The following is a 20,673-nucleotide window of genomic DNA, read 5'->3' on the forward strand; positions in this document are numbered from 1 at the left end:
AGTTAAATAAGCAGGGAGACAATATACATCCTTGTCATACTCCTTTCCCAATTTTGAACCAATCAGTTGTTCCCTATCCAGTTCTAACTGTTGCTTCCTGACCCACGTTTAGGTTTCTTGGGAGGTAGGTAAGGTGGTGAGGCACTCCCATTTCTTTAAGGACTTTTCATAGTTTGCTGTGGTCCACACAGTCAAAGGCTTTTGCATAGTCAATGAAGCAGAAGTAGATGTTTTTCTGGAATTCCATGTACATCGTTGCAATACCAATAAATGTTTCAGCTTGGTGGCTGATTTCGGGCTTGCATAGAACCTGAATGCAAATGTAGATCAATTTATAAATGCATGTGCTGATGAAGCAACCAAAGTTCTAAGAACCATTTTGGTTTTCTGGTGCACACCGATAGGAGGCTGGCTTGCAAACTGAAATAATATTAACTGTGGGTCTGATGGCAATTTTATATATATTTTAATTGTATTTTAATTGTACATATCTTTATTGTATTTTAAATGCTGTAAGCCGCCCAGAGACCTTTGGGTAGTGTGGGCGGCATATAAATTAAATAAATAATAATAAATAATAATAATAATAAAGGCACCAATCATTCCACATCAAATCAGGATACATTCCAAAGCCCATACCTGTTTTTCAAATCTGATTAAGGGACACTTGCACAGGCCAAACATAAATAACTTAATATATGTATTATCCTGTCACCCCCTCATTTTTAGGGGGTGCTGATTAAACCAAACCCTGGAAACTACGCATGTTTCATGCTTGATGCCTCTCTAGGGCTGACTCCCCTTTGAAGTGGCTGGATGTACTTTTGTACCTGGTACAAAAAACTGTAAAGAAATTCAAGGTGGGGGGAATGATTCAGCTCGGTGGCTCTTGTGCCTTGTTTGGAAACAAAACCTGCGTCATTCTCCTCCTTGATCAACTAGTCTTCCATTTCAGGAGCAAAAAGTATTCGAGTGGAAGCCATTATATAAATGTGGCCCAAACCAGCACAAGATACATTTTCTCTGCCCAGCATGGAGGTGCCGGGCAGAATGCCTACATCCCTGATGAGCCCCCTACTTTTCAGCGCTGTTCTTTGTTTTATGAGCATAGCATCAGCCAACATCTTTGGTAAGTCAGACTCCATTCATTCTTTTATATGCCAGGGCTTCCTGAAGGTGAAATAATAGAATTCTCTGAGCACTTAGGCATAGTACAGTTTAGGCTTTGTCTCTACCTGTTCAGGTGCCAGCCCGCTGCATAAAAGACCATTTTGCATTTGCCTAATTGGAAAATCAGATGGAAATCCTTGCAAAACATAAAATATGCCCTGGCAACATATAATTTCTGTATGTTTTTTTTTAAAAGGAGAAGTGAGTCGCTCCAGGTTTAATTACACATAAGAAACCAGGGGAGCTTTCATAATTAAATGATTGGTGTAGATCGTGTATAGAGTACATTAGCAATTCAATTATGAAAAAAGAGGTTTTGCATTAAAGATCAGTAGCCAGCTACAACAGTAATGAACTTATTTTCTTTCCATAGGATGATAAGCAAACATTGCAGGGTAGGTAACACATGGCCCTCCTACTGTTGGACCCCATGACCCCTGGCCATCGGCCACGCTGACTGTGGCCAATATGATTTGTAGCCTACTAGAACATCTGGAGGGCTGCAGGTTACAACCCTCTTTGGTACACTTGCTGGTGTGGGCTGGAGATCTGAAGGTGGACAAGCCACCTTATCCATGTCACCAGGATGGTAATGATGGAGAAGAGATAGGCGTTCATGCTTCTAAGTTCCTCTTCAGCAGTTGTCACCTCATGCCCCTCTCCAGTGAAATCATTTAACAAGGGACATCATGCCACTGAAAATCTCAGAAATTGACTCCTTCTTGCACCAGTTCACCACTTCTCACCAAACGCAAAGCAATTGTCACGACTGTTTTTCAAGAAGCATAAATGGTAGTCAGCAAAAGAGGGTACCCTGTAGACAATCATCCCTCTACGTTTATGTCCGGTTGTGCGGGAGCCTTGCTCCATGTGTGCAGGGGTGTGCAAGGCTTCATTCAAAACTGGAAGCAAACAAGCCGGCTGTCAGCTGCCCGTGTGCAACCCCAAGGGAGTTATGGGCAAGCACAGCTTAGGGGAAATATGTCCTGTAGACCTTCTTCTATACCTCTGCCATTGGTGTCATCAACATTCAGGCTGCCCTCTGCTGGGTAAAACTTGGCATCCTTTTTCTTGCTGGCAATACAATATCGGGCCATTTGCTGGTGTTTTGAATCATGTAGACAGAAGCACAATATCCCACATTTGTAATCCAGAGGGTTTTTTTTTTTTAAGAATTGGAATTGTTTTATAGAGCTCTGTAACACGGCCAGAGATTCTGTGAAACAAGAGAGGGCTATAAATGTCTTAAATAAAACAAATGAATAAATAAATAAATAATGGTGAGAGCTTCCATTGGTACAGTATTTGGAAGCACACTATGCTGGGTGCCAAAGATAATTTTTATATATAGATATATAAGTGTGTGTGTGTGTGTGTGTGTGTGTGTGTGTGAGAGAGAGAGAGAGAGAGAGAGAGAGAGATAGCATATAACCCCTGCTAGCTCATTGTGATGGGGCTATGAGGGACTTCTACCTTTTTGCTCCTTTCAGAGTATGAGGCAGAAACTCAACCGCTTCGGCCTTGTGAGCTTCAGAGGGAGAAGGCTTTCAAGGGAAATGAAGACTATATCCCTCAGTGTACAGAAGATGGACAGTTCAGGTAACTGTTTTCTAGCAGCGCCAGAGAACTTGCACATTGGGAACAAGATGACACTAGAAAATCATGACCAGCTCTCCGTATCTCTCTGCTACTAGAATTTTTTTTCTGATGCCCTCTGCTGAGTCACATTGGTTCATCTAACTCTGTATTGCAGACTCAAAATATCAGCAGCAAAAGAGCATCCCTTGATAACTAAGATACAAGTAATCCGGGACCAGTGTGTTCTACTGGTTTTTGCTGGCTGGGAGATTCTGGGAATTGTAGTCCAAAAAAGTAACTTTTCTAAGCTCTGCCATTGGATTATGTCTCCTTTCCCTTCCCAATCTGTCTTGCCTGCATTTGTCACATTAGCCTGATCAATGTACCATAGAATGAAGTGGTGGTGTCTAGTTGCTTCTACACTCAAGTGTTGTACTTGTTTAATGCTGCCTCTAGGCTCCCTTCTATGGAATCCTGGGAGTTGTAGTTTGGTGAGGTAGAGTTCTCTGCTAAAGCACTCGAATGCTGTAGTTCGGGGAAATGCACAAGAGCTCTTTAGCAGAGAATTCTAAGTGTTTCACCCAACTACAAATATCAGCACTCTTTAAGATGGTGTCATGGCAATTAAAGAGGTGTTAAGTTGCTGTAATGCTATAGTATAGCTAGATTCCGGTCCAGAGATGGAAGACTGGAATATGCCTCTTTGGAACTCTTTAGAACACTTTCCCACATTAAAACAGAAACAACAAAAACTTCCTGTGGGTAAACAAAATGAAGAAACCCTAATGTTCCTGGCAGATACATTTTCAGCCCCACCTGCTTTTTTGGTGTTAGATTTCTGCTTGCAGGGAGGCATGCAAGTTTACATTCAAAAATGTTGTTCTTTTGCCTACATTTTCAAGTGGCCCAGTATTTTCAGTCACTCTGATTCCCACCTTACTCTACTGCCTTCCTGTTTTAACCTTCCTTAGGTTTGCTCTTAGGCAAATAAGTGTTTGAGAGCTAGCTGCCTTAGACTGCAATGTTATCTATTTACAGTAGATATGTATATACTTACAAACAGTTTGACATGTTTCTATTACATTCAGTTTCTATGCAAGTCCTTTTCCGTTACATAGCAATGGTTGCCTTTATGATTAGATTGTTGACCTTTCTTGAATGATACTATGGCTGCTACCTTTTGGAAGATGTCCAGTCGTCCTTGAAGATTTCTCTAACACCAAAGTCTTGTAGCCTCTGAAATATAGCTATATTTGCCTAACGGTGCTGGAAATCTCTGCTTCTCTTTATTAGGAACATACAGTGTAATAAAAACGGCGGTGTCTGCTGGTGTGTAGATGACAAAGGAGCTGAAGTATCAGGCACTAGGCAGTCTGGATCACCTTTGGCTTGTAAGTCAACCATTGTTGTACCTTTTTCATTTAAAACACAAACCCTCCTTTGCACCATCATAAGACATAAGACATAAGACATAAGAAATTTATTTGTCATTGCGCTCACAAGTGGGTGCAACGAAATGAGGTGCTCTTCCCCAAGGTAAAACTGGACAACACTATAAAAAAAAGTTAAAATATACACAACTTTCACCATCCAAATATAGATACCCCGTTTTCTCTCAGCAATTAAAATTCCACCAAAAACCTATGGCCCCGCATTTAAACTCAATACTGCACTTGGGTAAAAACTGTTCTTGAATCTGCTTGTCCTTGCTTTCAATACCCTGAATCTCCTTCCTGATGGTAATAGTTTAAAGAGCTGATATCCCGGATGAGAGGAGTCTTTCAGTATGTTAGATATCTTCCTCTACATCTGTTCTTATACAATTCTTCCAAAGAGAGGAGTGAACAGCCAATGATGTTTTGGGCCGTCTTAATCACCCTTTGAATTGCCTTTTTCTCTGCCACTGTGCATCTCGTGAACCATACACAGAGACATCCAAAGCGATCAGACTGAAGTGGAAAATGTCCTGTTTCATTTGGATAGATTTGTCTTGCATCAGGCAAGAAAGCAGGGCCACTATCCAAGGATGTCATGGTTGGCAAGCCCTAGGATCCATTGGCCATATTAGCTGGGGGATTCTGGGAATTATAGTATGAACATATACCCTCCCCTATTTCCAGCCCAATCCCACAAGTGTCCTGCAATCATAGGTTCCCCTTCTCCTTGCAGCTGCTTTTCTCTGTATTGCCACCATGTCCCTTTTATTCCTTCTCTGTTAAGTGAGCAGCCAATAGTGCCAAGGAAAAGCAACACAGCAAGAAGACGAAGACAGGCCCATTGAGAGTGCCTTGGCCAAGGTCCCCCCACATACAATACAAAAAAAACAACATTGCAAAAAAGGGGGGGCATTCCCTAGTGTAGGAAAAATCCCCAGGGAACCGCCACTGGGACCAGCCCAGCAGCAGTTGCATTAAAACCAGGGAGAGATCTCTGATAAGGAAAGACAGACTGCAGTCTTTAGTTATGAAGCATATCACTGGTGAAGAAGATGTCTGCCTTCTTCTTCCCCCAGACATGTCTTTTTATTAAGTACCATCATTAGCATTTTTAGCATAAAGATAAGATTTTAGCCAAAGAGGCGTCGAGAAACTTATCTTGTCTACACATTCCACACATGCGCAGAGAGAAAATCATAGAACAATGCATCTTTATACTACAATAGCTTGATTATGCTAAACACCACTTGAGTATCCCTTAATAGCCACAAGATGGAACTTTAGTCTACAAAATTCCCACTAAAAACTTCCCACATCCTAGAGTACAAGAAGGCCTCTTGTGCCCATGTTTTATGTAGATCTGCGAAAATCTTTCAGGGGCAAATATTATAAGATGCCAGCTTCACACTTAGAAGCAGAGCTTCCTTAGGAGGCAAAGGGCATTTGTTTTTTCTACCATGAAATTTCTGTAGCTCTGCAAGTTGCAAACTGGCTTATTTTTGTTTGGTGAATAGTCATTGGAAAGATAACTATGAACTTCTTTTGCAAGTTGACTGTACAGGCATGGCAGGTTTGAAGGAACACATCTCTAGATTGCTAAAAGATTTATCCCCTTCTTTAGAAGCTGGCATTTTACATAGTCTGGCCTTCAATATTAATTATGAAGTGCTTCCTGCAACCCAACCTTTTAAGGAAAAAGGCAGGGTAAAAATACTTTAAATAAATAAATAAACCTGCATTTCCATTACATGCTTGTTTCACATCAGGGTTTTTTTTTGTGTGTATATTGTCAAACGCTTGGTGTACACCTCTATATGATTCGTTTTTTAAAAGCATTTATTTATTACTTCTCAGCCCAGAGGATTTCCCTAATGCACATACTTGATATTTTTTTAAAATTAATACCTATATTTTAAAAATCATGTTCCCTGGTGACTAAAGCATAACTATATCCATTTCAGTGATATTTATATTTGTGCATTTATTTGTATTTTTAAAGTGATGGTGGAAAGTGAATTTGACATTTCCAGATAAAATGAAAGCAAACAATATATGCATGCGTTCATTAACCATTTTCCAAATCACTTTTTTAAAATTATCCAATGATAATTTTTCTTCCATGAATACTTTTGTACACTTTGTCCTTGAGTTGTTCCATGTTTATCATTGCACAAGGACTTGTGCACGCTGCAATTAATTTAAGAGAGCTTCCATGTAAAGAGCATCTGGAAATGCCCAAGCTTGACAAATGCCTCTTTCTTCCATAGGTTTATCCTTCTGCCAGCTAGAGAAGCAACGAATCTTAGTCAGTCGTTACATCAACAACAGTGCAACCTCCTACATCCCCCAGTGTCTGGATTCTGGTGAATTTGACCCAATCCAGTGTGACTTGGGCCTCATACAATGCTGGTGTGTTGACCTCGAAGGGATGGAGATTTATGGCACCAGACAAAAAGGCAAACCAAAGCGATGTAAGTTAAAGATGTAAGGTATAATCACCATTTCCCCATCTCATTGAAAAAGTTGTCCACTCTTATGAGATTTGTTGCTTGTGTGATGAGAGAGAGAGAAACCTTGTGATTTGCACTAAAAGCTGAATTTTTGCACAAAATGCATTTTTGCACAAAATACATTTTTTGCACAAAATGCATGAAGTTTGAGCTTGTTGCAAAAAAATACTTCTGTGATTTTTTAAAAAGTATCCTACCACGTGAAAAATTCATAAGAGGTCTAGTAATTGCAGCCAAACCAGAAGAGAGAATTCTTCAGATTTTTCATTCTCACTTCGAGGAGCGAAATAAGCAAAGGCTGTGGCAGAGAAAACGATTGCAGGCAAACGGGTTCCCTCCTGATCCTGCCCAACAAAATTTAAATAAACAGAATTGAGCAGGATGGAGTGAGGGAAAAGGTAGATTTAGATCTTCTGGTACATCTCCAGCTATTTAGAAGTAGCTCAGCAAGGATTTCAGACTCCGTATGGCTTAACAGTGAGAGCAACAGAATGACCCCCAAATGTATGGGAGGACACAGTTAGTACCAAAACTTCAAGCAAATTCCTGGGCTTTGGATTTTTTTTCACTCAGAGGTGAGAATCCTGCTTAGTTTTATCATGCACACAAAACTTCCTTTCCTTTCTCATCCTTTCCCATTTCCTTTTTCATCATTTGTTGAAATGAAAACCTCCCACCTCCTTGTGTATGCTTTGAGTGTTTCTGGCTCAGGCTGCTGGGAGCCAGGCAAACAGGGTGCTCTGTTCACAGAGTATTTGCACTCTGATGTGTCAAGGGGGTACCTCCCTTTTGCATTTGGCCCTGATTTCGGGATGCTATTTTAAAAAAATGTAGATCCCACAAGCCTGGAATCTAATCTCTCGACCTGGAAAGTTTATAACAAATCTTATAAGAACTCTCAAAAGCATACGACCAGCAGCTTGAAAGAGAAAACACCCTAGTTAAAAGTTCAATGTCTTTCCCCTGCGATAGTTCTTTGGTAAGATGTAATTTGTTCATTCATCCACAATATTCATAGCTCAGCTTTCATGCAGTGAGCTCAAGGCTATATACCTCACTCTCCTCCTTTCCACTCTACGGACACACCAATCCTGCGAAGTTGGTCAGGCAGAAAGAAAATGCTTGCATGCCTCAGTGAGGTCCAAAACAGGCATTGCGGTTTGCACATTATTAGGAAAAGAGGTAAAGAGATCCATTTACCCAACACAAGTTTGTCTCTTTCTGCAAGTTCCAGATTATCTTGTTTCTCTCTTCTGATTGGTCATGGAGAGGTAAACAGGGACATCATTCGCAAATCTAATTGCCCATGCATGGAGCTTTGAAGGAATTGTGTGACTAGAGGGGAAATGCTGTTATTCACTGACTTGACCTTTAGTTTCATGGTGAAGTAATGGTTTTAATCTGGATTTCTCAAGTCCCAAGCAAAGAGTATAACTATGACACCCCACTGGGTCTTGGATCTGAAATAATCTTTGCCTTCCAACCCACCACCCGCACTGCATACACTCATGGAAAGCCTGATGTCACAGCAAATCTGATCCACTTGCCCATCAGGTCCTGGGAAATGTGAGATCCGAGACCGCCGCATTCTTCATGGTGTCGGGGAAAAAAGCCCTCCCCAGTGTTCACCCAATGGGGAGTTTCTGCCCGTTCAGTGCAAGTTTATCAACACAACAGACAGGATGGTCTTTGATCTTGTCCACCATTTCAACAGGTAAGTGGGACATATTTTTTATATACCATGTGGCTGATTCTGTTGGTAAGAACTAGGCAATGGCATTCCAACTCTCAGGATGTCTTGGAAACTGGATGCTTTGAAACAGAGGGTAGCTCTTGCCATGATCCAAAACTAGACCACCCCTCTATCTAACACTTGCCAACATCTGAAGAGACATCTGATCTAGTTGGCACTGATCTATTGTCCTTAAAGGAATGTAACCACAGCTTTCTGTGCAAAATCCTTCCTACATATTCACATAACTTGTCAAATATCAGGTTGTACCACTAGAGGGCACAGCAGGATCAATGTTACACATGTGGTTAGAAGGACACTTATTTTTTGAATCAATGATCGGGACCCGAGCTGTGAACAAAATGGAGCAGAGCTGTGAAAAGTTGGGTGTTTGGACTACAAATCCCAGAATTCCCAAATATCTTTTGGATTACAGTGCCCAAACCCCCCCAGCCAGTGTGTCTGGTGTCCAAACACTGAAATGAAACATCCCGTTCTTCTTCCTGTGTTCTTCCCATGTATCTATTGTTGGGGTCTGTATCATCATCACCATCATCACCACCACCACCATGGTCATCATCATCCTCAAACTGCAGAGTTGTAAGGAACCCTATGGATCATTGAGTCCAGCCCCTGTTTTTTTTTTAAATTTGATTTATGTCCCTCCTATCTGGTCTTGCAACCACTCTGGGCGGCTTAAGGAGGCACAGTGTTAAGGAGGCACAGTGGGGAATCAAGCTCTTGATTTTTCTAGCAGTTCCTGTGTGAGACTGTTTTAGGGCTAGGGCACATAATCTTCTGGAAGCAACTGAACTGAAAAATCATCATCATCATCATTGAATGCATCTCTTTTGGGATGACGACGAACAACGATCCTTAATTGGAGAACTCATACCATGGTGCTTGGTTCAGCATAATAAGAGAAGAGAGACTTTCATCAGTTCTTATCTGCCTTGATTAGTGACAAAAAAGCAGACACCCGGGATGAGATGGCTAGCAAACAGAAGAATCCCTGTGTTTAGGCTGTTTGACATCTTACTTGGGTTTGCTGAAAGCTAGAAATGGATGGGCAGTTGGAATCCCTGGCAGAAAACAACTCATTCTACACATCTAGCGGAGAATTCAAATCCTGCTGTAGAACAATCTAGCACCAATTTTGGTGAGCCAGGTGTTCATGATCGAAGAGGGACCACAAAAAGTTTACCAGGACACGTTCTTTTTTTAATATAGCCACCACATGGAGCTGGTGGAGCATGTGTGATGGATGTTCTACATGTTAGGTTGATTTTGCTGCCCAAGCTGGGCACTTGATATACAGAGTGTGGGAACACCATCGCACTCGAGATGTTGATGGAATCCCATCAACCCCAGCCAGTACAGGGAATAGTTGGATTGATGGTCATTGTGATCCACATATCTGGAGGGTGGTGGATTTCCCCACTCATGTCACCTATACCTGAGAACTCCCTGCTCAAGTAGGAACCAAGGGTGTGTTGCATTATACATGCTGCCCTGTCTTTCCACACCCCAAACATCGTTCTTTGGAAGGTATTGTTGGTGGCCAAGTTGCAGAGTGCTTTGGTGTCTCTAGCTTTTGTGAACAATCCTAGTTTTGGTCACCTTGTGACTTCCCATTGCCTGGAAAAAAATCTACCACTTTAATAAATTTTCTCCTTTCCAAAATTTGTGTTTCCGAAAAGAAATGCTGAGAAAGCTGCCAATGTCGTCAGGACCCACCGTATCTCCTAATGGACTGATTTTTTCTTTCAGGTTCCCAGATGCCTTCCTAACCTTTAGTTCCTTCAGACAATTTTTCCCTGATATCTCTGGCTATTGTTACTGCGCTGACAGTCTAGGCAGAGAGTTAGAGGATACAGGTAGGTACCTGCCATATCTTGGAGGTTCTCTTCAGAAGTAACTTTATCTGTGTTTTCAAAGGTACAGTTTTGCAAGGGAGGGGGAGAAATAGGAAACAGGTTGCATTAGAAAAGAGCCCCTATGCAAAGAGAGATGTCTTTACTCATGACTTGTTCCAGGGGTAGTGAATTTTTATGCAGTGATTAAACTGCAGGACTGCAGTTAAGACTCTGCACACAATCTGAGTTTGATCCCAGCAGGCTCAAGTTTGAATCAGCCTTTCGTTCTTCTGTTGGTAAATTGAATACCCAGCTTTCTGGGAGGGGTGAAGTGGTATAAATAAATTGCAAACCACACAGAGAGCGCTTGAAGTGCCAGGGGGCAGTATATGAGCAGCACACTTTCTTTGGTCCTGTTTTGTTGAGTACAACTCTAAGAATCCCCAGCTTGGATACAGACCTGTGGGAGTTGTAGTCCAGAATGTAGCTGTTCCATTTCTCCCCATTTCTCCCATGTTCCTTCCTGGCAGTGCTGCACTGGCAGGTGTCAGAGTTCAAACAGGAGACCAATTGGGGAACCCTTTCTCTAAACTTCAAAGTTGACTGTGAGTTGCAGACAACAAGGAGCAAGCAAAAGGTTCTCCATATATGTTTGTAGCTATTCTTCCTTTCTTTGGACTTGACCCAACAATCCCCAGGCCCAGTACTGAAACCTCTTAGATTGCTTTTAAAATAAATAAATAAATAAATAAAATCCTGATTAGGCATTTCTTTATTCTTTCCACGTGGTCCCATTACAACTATACAGGATTGTTAGCATGCAGCAATGCTGTCATGCTTCCGTTTTCAAAGCAGTTTTTCAAACATTGCATGGAGAGCAGTTTTATTATCATCCCTTTCATCTTAATCGTCTTTTAGAATTCAAGCAGTTTCTTCTTTATTTTATGTCATAAGCTTCTCCAGGCACCTGAGACCCAGGCCTGTATTGAATGTTAATTATGGTTAGTTTCAAAGAGGACAGTGACAGCCATTGTAGCTTGAAGTTGGTTTCTTTGGAATAGGTGGTTATTATTAACTCTAGATTGTTTATCTAGACTTCAGAATGTTGGTTGACATTCTTTTCCTTATCAACAGATTGGTGATCTAGTTGACCAATTTTCTGTAGTCTAGATTGACCATCTGTAGATGAGTGAAAGAAACAAGTTCTGGTATCTTGAGGTGCATACAGTGGTGCCCCGCATAGCGATGTTAATCCGTTCCGGATTAATTGTTGCTATGTGGATTTGTCACTATGCGGGCAGGAAAACCCCATAGAAGCACATTAAACTTTGTTTAATGCGTTCCTACGGGGCGAAAACTCACCATTATGCGAAGATCCTCCATAGCGCCGCCATTTTTGCCAGCTCGGTAAGTGAGGAAATTGCGCGAAAATGGTTGTGGTGGCCATTTTGGGCACCCGGCGGCCATTTTGGAACCGCCGATCAGCTGCTTTAGAAACATCGCAATGCGAAAATCGGTAAGCAAAACGCTTACCGATCATCGCAATGCAATGTTTTGCCCATTAAAATGTCGCAATGCGATCACATTAGTGATCTCTAAAAATAGATCACTATGCGGATTCGTCGTTAAAGGGTGTGCTCGTTATACAAGGCACCACTGTATTTAGCATAGGCTTCTCTTCTCTTCTGTGCCCCTGAAGGAGTGGAGAAGTGAGATGTTAGTCTGTTGTGTTCTGTCAAAATTGTATTACCTGAGCATGTGACATTCCCATGATGTAGTACTAAGAGAGTGCTACAACTGTTTGGATAGCTCAACAAGTATCTGGCTTCAGAGCTAGAGATTTGGAGGACAGTTCCCTACTGCACCTCCTACGAGGGGAGCCAGCCTGTGTGCCTTGAGGAGGGCTACACAGTCAGTCCCAGGGCGCAAACAAAGGAAAGGAATGGTACCTGCTTTTGAGCATTTTCTGTCTGAAAAAACCCTTGAAAGGGCTGGCATAAGTCAGAATTGACTTCACGGCACACTAGGGTTATTATCATTGCAACTATTTTGGGAAGATGAGTGTGAACCTTCTAGCACAGCTGAACAGGTGATCTGTAAATAGCAAGAGAGCTATTTACCATTCAGAGCAGTGGTTTTGAACTGAACAGTGGCATTCCATTCCTAAGGTAAGTTGATGGTTGTGTTCTTTAATGATCTCCTCTCCCAAGTTTGCTGATTAAAAAAAAAAAAACTGACAACATTGGTTCACCTAATATCTGAAATGGAATGAACTATCCATGTTCAAAATGAGGTGCTAGGAACATACCATATTTTCCTGTCTATAAGATGCTACTTTTTCCTAAAATCATTACACTAAGAATTGAGGGGTGTCTTTTACATGGAAGTAAGCTGAGATAGCTGAGGAGAGAACAAAACAGCACATACTTTGCCTCTGTAAACAGGCTTCCTCCAATCACGAGCCTTATGGAACTGATGCTGTACAAACCAATTGGAACACACCTTGTTGGAGGTGGAGCCTGTAGGCTCAGATTCAACAGGGACTCATAATGTCCGACTGTTCTGAGCCCAGAGGCTGAACCCTCAAAGCTAAGTTTTCTTAATTTGGGGGTTAGAAAAGTGTGTGTGTGTGTGTGTGTGTGTGTGTGTGTGTGTGTGTGTCTTATAAATAGGGTGTCTTATAAACAGAAAATATGGTAATCTATTTTTGCTGTTGTAAAACTGAGATTTTACTAAGGGTAAGATTTCAGTAGTCACATTTCTAATGTCCCATTCTTTATCAAATAAGCTGAGCAACATGTTCAGAATCTGAATGTCTCAGAATGTACATTTTAGAATCATGTTTGCATAACTACATGAATGCATTTGAATTGCAGGATTGGCCAGAAACCTGTTAGGGCAGCAGGACGAATGCATGTCTGGTTTTCTTCCTCTGGCAGGCAGTCCTTAGTGCACCCGGATGCATCTTTCTTGTGCACTCAGGTGCACAGCCAGTTGTGCAGCTGGTCACGTGAAAGACAATCTGTTTGTGGTAGTGAGGATCACTTGCATACAAGCCCTTGCCTGCATCGTTTTCCAGAAAGGATCCTTGAATTCAAGTACGACGTATTATTATCAAATTAAGAAAACAGGAGGCATTCTCTCGCAGCACAGGATAATAATCACGTCTTCAAGTCAATTCTGACTTATGGTGAACCCTTTTCAGGGTTTCCAAGTACCTGGACTCACACCTTATTTTGTTTTTCAGGTTTGGAAATGTTGGTAGACAATGTTTATGACACAGTTTTTGCATCACTGGATCCCGTTCGCACCTTCACTGAAACCAGCATGTACCGGATCTTGCAGAGACGTTTTTTAGGAGTCCACCTGGCTATGTCTGGCAGATTCAGATGTATGTATCATCGAATAATTGAGTTGGAAAGAGTCCGTAAGGCCATCAGGGCCAACCCCCTGCTCAAGGCAGGAATCCAAATCAAAGCAGATCTGACAGAGGGTTGTCCAATTTTCTCTTGAATGCCTCCAGCTTTGGAGTGCTCACACCTCCCAAATTAATTGGTTCCATTGTTGTACTGCTCTAACAGTTAAGATGTTTTGCCTGATATTCAGCCTCATAATGTGAGGAGTATTAGAAAGCACATTAACATAAAAAGAGCTAGCCCAAGTTGTCTTGTTGCTTAAAATAAAGGTCAAAATGCAACTAACCCTATTCCTCACAACGAGTAGCTGTGCTACTTGTTGACATTTACTTCAATTCTGGGACCAAGACAGTGTCCTCCACCAGATGTGCCTGAAGAAGACTCAGGGCAGGCCACCACATAGCACACACACCATTCTCCCAGCATCTCCCCACCATTTTCCATTGTCCCGTTGCATCTGTTGCCTGAGGGCATCCCTCGCATTACTGAATGGCAGGATCAGCTCCAGTGATAGTCTAAATTTGAGACTCAGGGAGAGGTGTCTTGAAACACAGTCAAACCAGGCAAAACGTTCCTTTCATACTTAGAAGTAGAGCTCTTCTAAGTCAATAAAACCCATCAGTTTGTCCTAGCACAATTTCCCCCACTTCTGTATCTTGCAGCTTTCTCTGTTTTGAGACTGGTCATCAGGAGGCAAACATGTTTTGGACGCTCAGTCACCAACGGTCAGGGGATCATGTTGCTGGAAGTCTAATGAGCTATGAATTTCTAGGTATGGGTTGAGCATCTTGTCTGGTTTGACTCTTGATGTCTGGCATCTGGTGCCACCACGGCAGTTTCCTCACACAATACATTGGTCAGCTAGATGCCAACCTCCTCTTGAGGGCGGTCAGATCAGACATGTGCTGGTGTCCCCAAGGTCAGCAAATGAGCGTCATTTTCCAAGAAGGACTGAACTGGATCCCCTCAAAATTGCAATCAGACTTGCAAGTGGATTGAACGAGCTGTAAATTTTGCTCTCCTCTTTTGGATCCAGCGACCAATTAGTCTTCATTGGGGAGCATCATAGTCATGAAGTCAACGCCTGCATGTGGCTTCCTGCCACTGGTTCCACCTCTCTGCTTTGGAGCAGCATTTTTAGAGGGGAAGGTGATCTACTGTGATTATTATTATTATGACACATGGCAGTGAATGGAAACTGTCACGATTTCTTAGACATTCTCCTTACGCTTCTCTCTCAGGCCCCTCCAAGTGTGAAACAGAAAGATCTGTCGCCATTCGCTTTGAACAGAACTATCAGCCATTGTGCGATGAGAATGGAGCTTACAGGCCAACACAGTGCCAGATGGATGGAGAGTGCTGGTGTGCGGATGCCAAAGGGCAGGAGCTCCTTGGAACCAGAAGCAGGGGACAACATCCAGCCTGTGGTAGGTAAAACCAGAACTATAGAACAGACTAGGGGTTCCCAACCTTGGGTTCCCAGATGTTCTTGGACTGAAGGTATAAAACTTTGCCATCTTGTTGAAAATATCCAAATGATCTCATATGAAGAGTACTACATCCAGGCATCTTTTTCTTTGTTTAGGCGAAGAATTCACTTGTGTATCTGAGCGACAAGAGTCTCTTTCCAGGCTTTTCTATGGCCCAGTTGGACATTTCAGTGAACACAATTTATTCTCTGCTACCCGAGAACTGCAAAATAGAACGGCATCTTTGAGAACTTGCCCTCCTTCCTTCAAGGAACTGTTTGTGGATTCTGGTTTGCTGTCTTCTGTCCTAGAAAAAATGGAAGAGTCTCAGTTCCTCAACCTTGAATCCCTCCTTAGTGAAGCTGTTGGAGGGATGTTTCCTTCAAGAGAGCTTGCTCAAGTCGCTCTTCAGTTTGCCAGCAACTCCAAGAGGTTCCAAGAAAATCTCTTTGGGGGAAGGTTCTTGAAGAATTTGGCTCAGTTTAACTTAACAGGAGCTGTCGGTCCCAATGGGAAGGTGAACGTGGACCTGTTTTTCCAGCAGAACAAAATGAGAGACGGCGCTATTGATCGGAACCAAAGTCTTGTGAATAGCTTTGGCCGCACCATCAATTTGCGGGACAACCAAAAAGCTGTCCAGTTTCTTGCTTCTCTCCTTGAAGCCCCAGAATTTTTCACTTTCTTGCAACATGTTATTTCTGTCCCAGAAAATATCGCCCAAGACTTAGGCGAAGTTGCGAGGGTGGTGTTGAAAACCAAAGACTGCAATGAGCAGACGAAAAATCTGTTTATCCCAGCTTGCACCAAAGAAGGGAGGTATGAAGAAGTGCAATGTTATGCAGGGGATTGCTGGTGTGTAGACCTGAGGGGCAAAGAAATCCCGGGGTCCAGAGTACGAGGCGGTCGTCCAAAGTGCCCTACAATGTGCGAAAAACAAAGGGAAAATCTCGAACGCTTGAGAAAAAGCCAGCCATCGGGTTCCGAGCTGTTTGTTCCGTCATGTACCCAGGAGGGGAAATTTCTGCCTGTCCAGTGTCTTGGGAGAAATTGCTTTTGTGTTGACTTCGAAGGCAGGACTATTCCAGGAATGGGATCAAATACAGGAGAGTCCATTCAGTGTAAGTTTTAACTTATGTATTTTTGCCCATGTTGGTTGTTCTTTAGTGTGTGTGTGTGTGTGTGTGTGTGTGTGTGTGTGTGTGTGTGTGTGTGTGTGTGTGTGTGTGTGTGTGTGTGTGTGTGTGTGTGTGTGTGTGTGTTTAAGCCTCTGAAGTTGGCTAATGTGCGTGGTGCTGAGAGGACGTTGAACAATACCTTGGATCCACAGAAAGAGTGACCTTATCCATGGTCACCCAACAGATTCTGGTAACCTGTTATCTCTATAAGGTATTGATTCCATTTAGTTGTTACCTTACATAGCATCATCTCGAGAAAAGATGGGGCAAACAGCTCTGCCACCTCCCACTTCTGTTTCTATATGCAAGCAGGGATGAGTCTGAACAAGAGGTTGCTTCTAGTGTGGAAGCTATGCATGCAAGCAGGAACCTAGAAAATCTGGGTTTTTGTTCACGTGTAGAGCCTAGACTTTGAGCAGAAATGTCTCTTCTTCAGACTCATCTAGTTCCCCCTCTATTCAGCATTATTTAGGTCCCATCTTGAGTACTGTGTCCACTTCTAGATACCACACTTCTGGTATCTAGACGTTCAGAGGAGGGAAACAAGGATGATGAAGGGGCTGGAAACCAAGTCCTATGAGGAAAGATGGAAAGGACTGGACATGTTTAGTGTTGGGGAAAGCCAAAGCAAAGCAAAGCAAAGCAAAGCAAAGACTGCTTATATACCGCCCCATATCGCTTCAAGCTCTCTCTGGGCAGTTTACAAGTTAATGATGCAGGCTACACATTGCGCCCCCCCCCCAGTGAGCTGGGTACTCAGTTTACCGACCTTGGAAGGATAGAAGGCTGAGTCAACCTTGAGCCGGCTTCCTGGGATTGAACCCCAGGTCGTGAGCACAGTTTTTTGGCTGTTGTACAGCAGCTTAACCACTGTGCCACAAGGTGCAGATGGAGGGAGGGGGATGGAGAGAGGGGGGAATATGGTGACATTTTCCAAATATTTGAAAGGCTGTCATACAGGGGAGGAGCAGGATCTGTTCTCCATCATCCCAGAGTGGAGGACCCTCAACATTGGGCTCCAGTTACATGAAGCCAGATTTTGGTTGAAAAACGTCCCAACTATTAGAGCAGGACAGCAGTGGAATCAATTACGAGAACCTCAACCTCGTACCTCAACAGGTGGTGAGTGCTCCAGTGCGGGAGGCATTCAGGAGAAATTTAGGCAACCACCTAACAGATCCTTTGATTTGTATTCCTGCCTTGAGCAGGAGGTTGGACTGAATGGCCTTATAGTCCCCTTCCAACTTCATGATTCAATGATTCATCCCTATTTAAGTGGAGACTGTGAGAAGGTTAGGAGACTAAGCTAGGCTCCCTTCTCAGCGCGTGTTGATGACACTGGATAAGATAACAACTAAAGAGGGCTCATGTTACAAGATTACCCTCCATTTCCCTCAGCTGGGAATGTTGATCCCAAGGATTAGCTTCCAATTTCTCAAGTGTATCTCCAAAGCTGTACATAATTTGCAGTTCGATTACTTTGGAGGCAGACTGCTTTGTGCCTTAAAGAATCATCTGATGTTCAAGCTCATCTCTGCAAGTCCTCCTGATGGGTAAGGTCTTGTGTTCATCTCCTTTAGGTCCGACTGAGTGCCAATTAGCAGCTGCTCAGGCTGTTCTACGTACTGTACAGCGCCTTTTCTTGGACCCTCTTGTCCTGCCTCTGTTCTCAGAAGTTTACATCCCACAGTGCAGTCTGGAAGGTCTGTGGAGGCAAGTCCAGTGTAATGGTCCCCCAGAACAAGCTTTCGAGTGGTATCAAAGGTGGATCACCCACAATAATAATGGCAGAACTCTTCCTTTCACTGACTTGGTGGACACTCTCCTCAGCTATAAACAAAGAACTCAACCAAGCTTTGAGGGCTTCGTCAAAAGGCTCTACGAAGAGGGCCACCAGAACATCTTTCCAGAACTCTCCAAATACCTTTCATTCGATGCTGTTCCTCAAGCAGTGTTGGAGGGCAAGAGCACAGTCGGGTCACCAGAGAATATTTTGCTCCAGCCGTTCCCCTTCTGGCAGCTTCTTCAGGCAAATCTCATCCGTTACCCAGGATCTTATGTGGATTTCAGTACCCCCTTAGGGCATTTTGAGCTCCGTAATTGTTGGTGTGTGGATGAAAGAGGACAAATGCAAGGGGACAAAGCCAATGTAAACAAGGTTCCAGACTGTAAGTAACTCACCCCACATGTTAGAACTTAGATGGAAATGGTAATGCAAATATTCATGGCATCCAGTCAAACAAAATGTCAACAATATTATTATTAGTTATGCTCAAGTGAATGGCTTTCATAACAGAAAAACATTGCAACGGATTTTAACTTTCCTAATACTGATCCAAGTTATTCTGTGGAAACTGTACAGCAAAACACTTTTTTGGTCAGCTCCGGGACTGAGGAGTAATGAACACAGTAGTTGGTTATCAAAATGACATCTTTACTAAGAATGTTTATTTCCCTGCAAAGCAATGTAGTTGGATGGGAAGCTATTTTTAATATGTGTGTGTGTGTGTGGGGGGGGTTCTGTTGTTTGACACAGAGAAAGATACTGCATAATCATAAAGAGCAAAGGAGACATTTTTGAAATCTTCAATATCTCTGCTCAGGTTTTTCTTTTTGAAACAATACGACATCAAGGAAACAACAGGACTTAGTTCCAAGACACCCACCCCCCCAAAGGAATTGATTGTATTGCTTTAGCTATATGAGAAATACAATATTTTATGTTCCTATTTTGCAAAATCAATTAGATTTAAGTCATGTGCAACTGTAGTCATGCTGTGCCTTTCAGAGAACCTGACTGTAAGAATTGCTTCAGTGAGCAAGAGATTGAGTTCATCGGACTTGCGGTCTGCTCATCCGGCAGTGTTCCACTTATATCCATGGAAAATTTTTAAAAAGAAAAGAAAAGAAAGTCGTGCTAGTTAAACTGGGGTAATTCAGAAGACATTAAACACCATGTAGAGTGGTCAAGCCAGGGTAGAAGAAATGAGTAGAACATATGGAAATGCACTCAACCTGCATTTCTTACTTTTTCCATCTCTTTCTGTTCCCAATGCTATAATGAACTTTGCATGCATAGGTTTAATGCCCTTATGGCAGGGTGAGACTGTCACATACATGGCATCATTCTGGTATATCTTTTTTTTAAAAAAAGCAAACCACACATCTGGTGTCAGCTCACACCCAAAGGGAAAAGGATCTTATGATAGTAAACCAACATTAGAAACTTAAAAAAAGTGGCCTCTCCAGGTTCCCCTGTGTAGCTCCTGAGTCCAGAGAATCCTGGGTTTTTAAAAAGGCTGTCACATGTCTAAGGGACATGGTGGTGCTGCGGGTTAAACTGCAGAAGCCTCTGTGCTGCAGAGTCAGAAGACCAGCAGTCGTAAGATCGAATCCACAGGACAGCGTGAGCTCCCGTCGCTTGTCCCAGCTCCTGCCAATCTAACAATTCGAAAGCATGTAAAAATGCGAGTAGATAAATAGGCACCATCTCGGTGGGAAGGTAATGGTGTTCCGTGTCTAGTTGCACTTGCAACATGACTACGGATACTGTCTTTGGACAAAAATGCTGGCTCTCTGGCTTGGAAACGGGGATGAGCACCGCACCCTAGAGTCGGACATGACTGGAATAATTGTCAAGGGGAACATTTACTTTACAGGTCCAAAGTAGCTCCTAACAGTCATAGCCCTCAGAGGCCATGATATTTGATTCCCTTCTAGACATTCCGGTTTTGGCATGGGGTGTTTTGGGGTGTATATGAGGATGTAGTCTATTGACGTTCTGGGTGGTGGCAGCAGAAATGGCCCCCAGTCTCTCTGAAATTTCCCATCCCTGCTTTAAGACCACCTCTCTACTTCCTTGGTCTAGAGCAGTGGTCCTCAACCTTTTTAACACTGTGTAACAGTTGGGGAAGGTGGGGCACCCCCCTCTCACATGCATGCATGAAGGGGGGTGCGGCATTCACGTATGCACATACACACTTGCATGCATACACAAAGGGCGGGGAGGTGCTGGAGGGGCACTCACATGCATGTGCAAAGGGGTGGGGTTGCTCACCCGGGTGTGTGCACACTCCTGTGCATGCGTGAAGGGGCTCTGCAGGGGGGGAGTGAGTGCGGGGTGCATGGCACCGGGCTGCAGACTGGATGTTGGGGACCCCTGGTCTAGAGGAAGATCAATGAACTTGATATGGATCAGGAGGATAGTGGGCTGTGAGGTTTTAAACCAAACATTCCTTCCTCTGCTGGGGGCCTAGTCCAAATATCATCCTTTCCTCCCCCCCAGCTAAAAGTACTACAGCCCTGATCCAATTTGGATGACCAGTATTTAC

At 43.0% G+C, this 20,673-nt stretch overlaps 1 protein-coding gene across 1 annotated transcript in view; it reads left to right on the forward strand.

Annotated features, from left to right (window-relative positions):
* Positions 1–1,638: 1,638 nt before the first annotated feature.
* TG (thyroglobulin) overlaps positions 1,639–20,673 on the forward strand; it is a 162,476-nt gene continuing 143,441 nt past the window's right edge. Inside the window, exons 1-10 of the mRNA XM_078393094.1 lie at positions 1,639–1,759; positions 2,634–2,769; positions 4,042–4,139; positions 6,452–6,655; positions 8,249–8,408; positions 10,197–10,303; positions 13,530–13,673; positions 14,940–15,125; positions 15,284–16,285; positions 17,923–18,510. Of these exons, the coding sequence (XP_078249220.1) occupies positions 1,639–1,759; positions 2,634–2,769; positions 4,042–4,139; positions 6,452–6,655; positions 8,249–8,408; positions 10,197–10,303; positions 13,530–13,673; positions 14,940–15,125; positions 15,284–16,285; positions 17,923–18,510 (2,746 nt within the window). The remainder of the gene's footprint in view (positions 1,760–2,633; positions 2,770–4,041; positions 4,140–6,451; positions 6,656–8,248; positions 8,409–10,196; positions 10,304–13,529; positions 13,674–14,939; positions 15,126–15,283; positions 16,286–17,922; positions 18,511–20,673) is intronic.

This window comes from Pogona vitticeps, chromosome 4 (assembly GCF_051106095.1).
Source record: "Pogona vitticeps strain Pit_001003342236 chromosome 4, PviZW2.1, whole genome shotgun sequence".
NCBI classification, from domain to species: domain Eukaryota; kingdom Metazoa; phylum Chordata; class Lepidosauria; order Squamata; family Agamidae; genus Pogona; species Pogona vitticeps.